The sequence below is a fragment of the Leptonychotes weddellii genome, chromosome 3, assembly GCF_054177405.1.
Source record: "Leptonychotes weddellii isolate Sample4059 chromosome 3, ASM5417740v2, whole genome shotgun sequence".
In the NCBI taxonomy this organism is placed as follows: domain Eukaryota; kingdom Metazoa; phylum Chordata; class Mammalia; order Carnivora; family Phocidae; genus Leptonychotes; species Leptonychotes weddellii.
Window position 1 is genome coordinate 134,977,624 of NC_138371.1, and position 9,424 is coordinate 134,987,047.

The 9,424-nt window shown below is 40.9% G+C and overlaps 1 protein-coding gene across 1 annotated transcript; it reads right to left on the reverse strand.

Annotated features, from left to right (window-relative positions):
- Nucleotides 1-912: 912 nt before the first annotated feature.
- LOC102737643 (serine/threonine-protein kinase 26-like) lies at nucleotides 913-2,408 on the reverse strand. The gene is given in 3 exon segments (XM_081815538.1): nucleotides 913-1,175; nucleotides 1,177-1,306; nucleotides 1,525-2,408. Coding segments are annotated over 3 exon segments (1,191 nt in total). The 5' UTR covers nucleotides 2,340-2,408; the 3' UTR covers nucleotides 913-929.
- Nucleotides 2,409-9,424: the final 7,016 nt, after the last annotated feature.

A 9,424-nucleotide genomic window follows, 5' to 3' on the forward strand; every position in this document is an offset into this window, starting at 1 on the left:
AAGAACAAAAATGTATAAATAGTTTATAGGACATTTTACTCCCATGACAAAAATATGCTGGTGTGAGTTATATTCATACCTGTCGATCAGGTATTTAATTACATGATTCTCAGCTTTTTTTAAGCTCCCCAAATCCAAGCATATAATATGCGATATGAGTTGAAGATTTTAAAAATGAAGACTGACTAACTCACCTAGTATTTTCAAAATCCCATCCATGGCTAATTAGTATTGCTTTACATTTCCAAACATGTCAAATAGGGTTAACTGCTTCTTCTAACAGAGAAGGTAAATACTGCACACCAGGAGATACCTCTTTTGCCTATAAATATTTCAAACACATGGCTCTCAAATGTGATCATCACTGAGCTGCCTGGGAGATCATCCCAACTTGGTAGTTAATACTTTTCCAGATTTCATTTCCAAGAGCTTATGAAAAGCCTCTGTTTTAAGAAGGTATGACTTGTTTCCACCCTCTGCCAATAGTCATTTTTAGAATATGTTGTGTGTTAAAACAAAAGTGTTTTGCAGCTTGATGATTTACAAAAGTTGAATGTTTAGGATGACTTTGAAAGACCTGTACGTTTCATGAGTGTTCATTCAACTAAAGATCACGACGTGAAAGGTATTCATCCCAGTAACTGAAGTAATAATGATACCTAAAAGCAAAACTGGATCTCAACATTTAGTAGAATACAGGCGAAACTATATATAGTAAATAGTCTCTTTAAAATATAAAGTGATAAACACCATCACAAATAGTTGAATAGCTTCTTCCAAATCTTCAATGCTGCGAAGATCCAAAAGGTACATAGAGCTCGTGAGTTAAGCATTGTTAAGCCTGAAGTAAATTTGGTGGGTTTCTCTGGTTCTGTATGCAATAGAAGCCAATAATAAGTTCCTTCGGGGGATCCATCTGCTGAACACTTTCAAAATTTTTCAATTAATTTCTTCACTATTTTATCTGTGATGCCAGGACAGGTGGCTTCTGCCACAGCAATACTTTTCTCTAGTTCTTCAATTTCCTGATTCCTGCTAGCGTTATCCTCACCCTGCTCTTTAACTTGAGCAAACACAGGTGTGATTATCATAGACAAAGAGCTCAGCGTTTGCACAAGATCTTGCTTTGCCCCATTCTGTGGTTTCTTTGGATTGGGCTTTCTTTCACATGGTGGTAAAGCTCCATTCAAGATGAGTATTATTTTCTCTGCTGGTGGATTTGGAATCAGAGCCCTCAGAATCAATTTCATCATCACTGTCCCCTTCTGCCTTCCATCTCTTAAATTGAGCTATCAGTTCGGTCAAATAAGTCTTCTTTGAAGGGCACCTGGATGGCTCAGTCATTAAGTGTCTGCCTTCAGCTCAGGTCATGATCTCAAGGTCCTGGGATCGAGCCCCAGGTTGGGCTCCCTGCTCAGCAGGGAGCTTGCTTCTCCCTCTCCACCCTGCTTGTGTTCTCTCTCACTACCTCTGTTGCTATCTCTGTCTCTTTCTCTCAAATAAGTAAATAAAAATCTTTGAAAAAAAGAAGTCTTCTTTGAATTTTTTACAATGAATTTGTGTTTCAGAAATACTTCAGCTGTAGGAGGAAATGATGGATCTTTGTTCAGGCAAGCATCAGTAAACTCCTTAAAGGACTTAGTAAAGTCTCCAACAAGAGTTGGAGGATTGTTTTTTGGAATAAGAGACAGAACTCTCATTGGATGCATTTCAGGGTTAGGTGGCCCTCCCGTGGCTAGTTCAATAGCAGTAATTCCCAATGACCAAATGTGAGCTTTTGAGTCATGAGCCCCCTGTTGAATAACTTCAGGAGCCGTCCAAAATGGTGTTCCCTCCAAGGTAGTCCTTTTAATTTGTGTATTTCTCAGCTGGCCAGTAACTCCAAAGTCAGCAAGTTTAACATCTCCTTGTTCTGACAGCAAGACGGTGGCAGCTTTCATGTCTCAGTGAATTTTCTTTTTTGAATGCAGATAATCCAGACCTTTCAACATTTCCTTTAACATGGTAGCAATCTGGAACTCCTCAAATGGACCAGCTCGAAGAAGACCCAGTGCTGAACCACCACCACCCAGGTATTCCATTACTATCCATAATTTTGAATGCTTTAAGAATGATCCATAGTATTTTGTTACATATGAGCTGTCACACTGACTCAGAACAGTTATTTCTTGCTGAATGTCTTCAGTTTCATCCTGGGCTTCCTCAAGGTCTACGATTTTAATAGCAACCACTTGCTGGGCACGGTTATCAATTCCTTTGAAAACTTCTCCAAAGGAGCCTTTCCCAATGTGTTCTAATGTTGTGAATAGTGCTTCTCGATTGGCTCTGTCATTCTGCATCCCGGGACCTTGGACAGCCGCCGGTGAGCGGGCCAGGAAGGCGACCCCTGCTGCGCGCTACGCCTGGGGTGGTGGCGCCCAGGGCTCGGGCTCGGACTCGCTCCTCCTCCAGGGGTAGCTCAGCAGCCCTCCCGGGCTTTTCCACCCAGGGCTCGGAAGGACTCATGGAAGTGGGGTGGGCGGTTCACGGAGCGGCTGTCTGGGACTCAGTCTATCTTTCTGGCGCGGCGGCTCCTCCTGCAGGCGGGGCGCTGTGTGTGACCGTGGCCCGGAACTGGGCTTGACTGATGCCACGCCTCTGTGCCTCCCCGCTCTATAATTATAGGTTTAAAGAAAGGAACGGTTCTTATATCAGAGAGGATCTCTTTCACTACACCGACTTCCAATAGGCTAGTGGTTTTCCAAGCGTCTTTCCTGGAATCCTGGCGCCGTCTGAACTGCGTCAGGAATGGAAGGACAGGTACAGTGGGCGGGGAGGTCCAGGCTCCAATCGTGTAACATCGATCAGAGCAGCTCTGGGCTTATCTGTTTCAAATGGTTTTTTGTTGTTGTTGTTGTTCCATGTATGATTTCATTAAACAAACATTTGCCCTGCTGAAGCCTTAGGTAAAATTGTGGAGAGATCAGTTAGTCTTCAGAGTCTTTAGCGCTCTCCTCCTGCTCCTTGTCTCCTCTCTGGGCATTTCTGTCCTCTCGCACTCTTTATTCGATCTTCTCACCAACTGCAGCTCTTGAGAAAGGGACAGATAGCTTAGAACTCAGGAGTACATAAGATGGAAGCATTACGTTTCTAAGACTACCTGCATCCAAGTGGAGGGCAACAACCGAAAACCAAAAATGCAGCTCTAAAAATAGTAATTTCAACCATCATCCAAGAGGTGGTGCCTTTTTAGTAGATGTGGGTATGTGATGTGGTTGGGATGGGGATAATTTTCTGGAAATTTTGGAATTTACTATATAAATGATTACCTGCTTCTGAAGTCAAGGGCATGATTCCCCATCTTTATTTGGAACTGAGTTTGAGGTGAGCTATCTCCAGTTTCTTTCTTTTCTTTTTTAAGATTTTTTTATTATAATTTATTTATTTGACAGAGAGAGACACAGTGACAGAGGGAACACAAGCAGGAGGAGTGGGAGAGGGAGAAGCAGGCCTCCCACTGAGCAGGGAGCCCAATGAGGGGCTCGATCCCAGGACCCCAGGATCATGACCTGAGTCAAAGGCAGACGTTTAACAACTGAGCCACCCAGGTGCCCCACCATCTCCAGTTTCTGTGCTGGTTTCACTCAAAGTACTTGTGTTTTCAGTACTAACATTTGCTCTTTTTAAAGTTTCATTTTTCAATAGAGAATATGGAGAGGTGTGCTCTGCAGGCTGTGGTATGTATCTGACTTTCTCTGAGATAATAGTCCCTAATGATGTTTAGCTAGTGCTTATCTTTCTCAGCTCAAGATTGGAGAATGTTTTTTAATAGACCTCCCAGGTCTCTAGATGGCAGTGGCTTATCGAAGTTATAGCATTAGTAAGATCATCAACAGGAGGATGGGCATGTGAATTAAAAAAAAAAACAAAACCCGGAAAATGGAAGACTCCCCTGAGCATAATCATTTATATAGGATTTATAAAGGTGCATAAGGAACCAGGCTCCATGTGCAGGTGAGACATAGGGGTAGACTGCACATTGGATGAGAAGTTCTAAGAAGCCATAGGCTTCAAATCGAATAAAATGCATTCCTCAGAAACCTCCAGGAGAGGAGATAGTGTGACATTTTCCACACATGTATAAAATGTGGAAATTACTTTCATTCCCATGGGCTTTCTTTCTGGCCTTAGGAATGTAATCACATGTACTGGATTTTGTACTGAGCACATTGACTTTGAATGTATTCACTGTAGCCCCTGGATTTTATTGTGTGTAACTCAATTAACGAAGTATAGAATAGATTTTCAGCTAGTACATTTAAAGAGGAATTGCTACTTGAATACATGAGAGTTTTAGGGGAGACATAGAAAAAGGTGATTTCATTGCTAAATAAATATGTAATGTAAAGTATCTTGCACTCTTTTCTTGTTTTGTCTTGTTTCTTGTTTTGGTTTGCGGCACAATCATTTAACTCTGACATCTTGCTGTAGGTTTTGTTTGTAGATATTCTTACTCAATGGGACAATTATATATGACTTTAATTTTACTAAACATTTCTCTCTGAGGAAGATACCTTGTTTGCTTATCTTAAATTTATAGCCTACGTTTTATTCAATTCATCGTCATTACTTCCTTTTTCTCACTTTTTCCTTAGGTACGGTTTTCTTTCAGATTTTCTTTTATAGTTATTTTAATGTCACTGATTCACTAGAGTGCCTGCCACCTGCTGCTATGATTTGATCTTTTCTTAGGAAGGTTTTTTGCGGTGATGGGACTTTCTGTCGTTGCTTTGTTTTTATCATTTCCTCTTTCCCTGCCACTGAGTACAATTTGATTGTACATGGACAACTATATTTTTTAGAACTTGACACCTCCTTTCATAAGATTGTGGAAGGCTATGAGAGCTAAGATTGCCTAACATATAAACTGTTTGCCGTGGTCAGAGTTTCTTTTTTTCACAAGTTCAACAAACACAGACATTGACCAAGCATTTCCCACCCTCCTTCCCACACCTCTGGGATGAAAAGTGCTACCCAGATAAGCTGGAATGGAATATTTACTAAATATCTACTAAGTGTTAACTGAGTACTTTAGTCAGGGTAAGAAACATACATGCCATTTCTATTACCCTTTGTAGTGTATATGAAGTAGTAATATCTTCAATTCACCCATGAGACAGCTTCAGTGTGCATCAGATGAATCACACGGATTTTATGGGACTAGGCATTTCTTATATGTTTCTATATACATTTTTTAAGACTGCCATAGGGAGAAGTGAGCTCTAGGCAGTATCAAACAGCACTTCTGATATCCCAATGTCCTTGCTGCCGCACTATTTCTGAGATTCCATCTAACTATTGGTGTTACCCTTGATTTGTTTGGAGAAAATCCACCATTAAGAGGAGTACAGATAGCTATCACTTCTTAATATTTCCACATCTGATTTTTCTAATAGGAGAGATTTCTAGAACTCAATATTGAGGATCCACTGGGGTTGACTGGCTTATACGAATGCCAGCCATTTACTCATTTAATAAATATTTAGAGAGAACTGTGTGTGTGAAGTTATTTATTTGCTAATTCTGACTCTCTGCTGGTCATCTAAAGAGATTGGATCCCAAATGGAAAAGCCAAGAGACCAGCAAATCTCTCTGAAAAGAAAAGGGACATAGAAAGTTGGGGGTATGGATGGTAAGATGGAGGTTGGAAGGATGCATGGGGGGAAATGGTCTAGAGAGGAGACCTGCTGGCTGGGGTTGCTAGGGACTTTTGAAGAGAGATATGTGTTCAATTGTCGTGGAAACCTAAATGGTAATATTAGTCCCCTTTTATAAGCCGAGGAAGCTGAGGCTGCCCGAGGCATACAAGTATATCCGTGTAAAGCACTATTCCAGAATAGCAGGGTGTGTGTTTGTGTGTTGGGGGTGGAGGACACAAAGATGAACATGGAAAAGAGATGTCCTTTTCCAAACCACAATAAGGCATGTGGATTTATAGTGTTTTATAGTATGAACTACAACATAAACCCTTTTTATGTGTTTGACCACAAAATCAATAGTGAAATATTTCATTGTTTTGAATGAAAAAAGCTGTTCTATGGGTATGTATGAATATGTTTCTTGTTAATGATTTCAAGTTGGGACTATTTGAGGATGGGTCAGAGTTACAAGTCTTGCTTTAGGGTGGTACTGGACAAGAAATGAGCTTTGAAAAGTAAAATGTTAGCCAGGGCTTCAACTCTGGGCTACCAACCCTGAAGCTGATATTCTTAATGACTGGGTCTTACTCAGAGTACATTAGTAGGGTTACCCACAGGCTTCTCATCAGAAACATCCCAAGGATGTCACGGCTCCACACGTGGGGGTCCATTGCTAATAGGAGAAATGGTGAGAGGGGTGTACTATCATCTTCTTTGTTTTAAACCATTGATTAACCAGCTGTTTCTTTGTGTTATTCGTAAGAAATTCAACTGTAATTTGTAGGTGCTTTCTTTTCTTGTTGAGATGTCCTACCTATCAACAAATCAATCTGCAAAGATTCACTGAGTGAGAAAGGAATGACTTTAGACAGCCTTGTTAGGATAATGAGAAACCTTTTTTTTTTAAGAAATGAAATACGTGGTGAAATGTAATTTACCAAACTACATGCACAGCTGCTTGTTTCAAAATTATAGTTAAAAAAAAAATCCCCGCACTTATTTGGAATAATGAGGTCCTTGCTTCTCAGCGTGTGATCCTCTCCTTGGCAGCTTTGGTATCCCTGGCGGCTTGTTAGAAATACAGGGTCTCAGGCCCACCCAGCCCTTCTGTTAGAATCTGCTTTCTAACAAGGTTTATAGGTGATTCGTAAGTACATGACAGTTACAGAAGCTCTGCTCTAAGGCAAATTTAGGCTCTCAGGTGGATTTAAAAATATCAAGAATCATCTTTGCCCTGCCCCAGCTTGCTTGTAATGGCAATGAGCTGAGAGCACATGAGCTGGCAATTAACAAAAGGCGGCAAGAGTTAAGTGCTAAGCCGGTGGTACCAACAGAAAAGGCTCTAAGTGTTCAGAGGAAAGAGCAATCACAGCCAATTAGGTCCACCAGGCTATTTCAAGCTTACTGCCTTCTGGCGTTTCAAGATTTTTTTTTTTTTTTTTTTTTTTTTAACGTCCTGTGCTTGCCATTAACTCCTGCAGCCTTAGGGGGCAGTGTGGTATAGTAAAAATCAGGAGGGATCTCCTCCCCAGTGTTCCTCTCAGCAGCCCTGTGATCTTGAGAAATCACTTAATAATCCCGCTGAACCTCAGTTTCCTCATTGGAGGGCTAAAATAAAATAATGCCTTCCTCAGAGGGTTGTGGTAAGCATTAGAAGCAAACTAAAGAAAATGTCCAACGCATACTAGGTACTCCATGTGTCTACATGGCGCCTCTCCTTGCCTAATTCATACAGCGAAGAAAACTATACTGTTTATTGATGCTCAGAGTGTGACCATGTTATATTGAAACAAATCTAAAAGAAGTTGTCAGCAGTGGCTATTTGGGCCGACAGCTACGTTTCCCAGAGGGCGCTGCTGGTAAGCAGTTTCTCCAATTGCCAGGTCAGGAAGGGGTGGGAGAGGTCTAACCACAGTGCTTCCTCATCGGGGCTGTAGGAATTCGGAAGATGCCTTTAGCTTCTTGCTGACTTTCTTAGCTTCTACAGCAGTGAGAAGCCCAAGAGCGTGGTTCTGTTGTAGCCATGAGAATGCCCACAGGCTTGGGTCCCAGGCAGTGCTGCTCAAGCTTTGGCTGTACATTAGAATCTGCTAGCGCTTTGTAAAAACTACTGGTTCCACGGGGGGCCAACCTGAGAACCGCTAAAAAGAATCTCTGGGGGTAGAATTTGAAGAAAACACCCCCGGTGATTTGAATGTGGAGCCAAGGTGGAGAACCACTATAAACCATTTGTTACAGGCTTAGTACTTGAACACAAATGAGAGACTTCCACCCCAAAGGCCATGTCTCCTCTGGCTGTCAACACACTCGCGTGGATTTTACAGCTCCTGAGAAAGATTTCAGTTTTCTCTGTTTTACAGTGTGACAGTTGAGAAAAAAACAAAACTGAAATAAAAGCTAAGTTTTATACATCCAGATGTTAGACTGTTTTCTCCCCATTTTAAGTGGGATCTTTGGATCCTGTCTGGTTTCCTTCTACATACTCTGTAACATTTGGAATACTTGGTAATAAAGAGTTTATTTCCTTGAAATTTGCTTGCATCTCTTTATCTCCTTGTGATAGACAAATCACTTCCCCCCCCCCCAGTCTTTATCAGGTGAGAGATTGATTCATTTTTCCCAATATTTATATGTTTCCTAAATTTTTTATTGGCTATTTTCACCAAAATTCATCAGCAAAGACATTTAAGATTCAAGTGTAATTTGAGCAGCTTAAGACACACTCTTTGGTGTCAGTGTGGCTCATAGCTCGGTCTAAACCCTAAAGTTTCAGAAACAGTAAACGTGTTTCAATTCACGTATAGTGAATGGCAATAAGAAGAATAACTTTCTCTCAGGACTGAAGTGAGGATTAAACCTGTTAATATTTCCCAGTGTTATGAACAGTGCCTGGTGCCCAGGAAGCTCTCAGTAAGCATTAGCTGATTTTATTATTCCGGGAGTAGGGTCAGAGTGTCACACATGTGTTTGGAAACAGGGGCACGGATCACTTGGCTGTGCCTGTGAGAGACTTCAAATCGTCTACCTTCATGAAAATTTGAGACCGGAGAATAAACAAAATAATGACATGTTATTTATACGCATATAGTTTTATAAACATATATGGATGATTGAAAGGGTTTGTGACGTTCTGCCATGTTTGTGATAGTTCCCTGTGTTTCTTCCCTGGGAGAAGCTGTGTGCCCAGTGGCATGGGGGTGCTGTCAAAACGCTATGAGTCGTCAGGTTTTTGTTTTTAGGTTTTTTTTAACTTCTGTCAAAGAAGACAAAAGCCGTTGAAATAACGGACGTACACTTACCAAATGAGAGCTATGTACATTTTTGACATATCACTGTTCCATATCATTTTCTCCACATCTATTTTATCAACATATCTTATTAATTCCATTTGTAAAATATACCTTGAATCTGTTCACTTGAGTTTTTTTTTAATTTTTTAAAGATTTTATTTATTTGAGAGAGAGAGAGAGAGCATGAGCAGGGGAGAAGTAGAGGGAGAGGGGGAGAAGCAGATTCCCACTGAGCAGGGAGCCCGACGTGGGGCTCGATCCCAGGACCCCAGGATCATGACCAAAGGCAGACTCTTTTTTTTTTTTTAACAGATTTTTTTATTTTATTTTTTATTTTATTATGTTAATCAGCATACATTACATCATTAGTTTTTGATGATAGACATTGGGGAGGGTATGTGCTATGGTGAGTGCTCTGAATTGTGTAAGACTGAAGGCAGACTCTTAACCGACTGA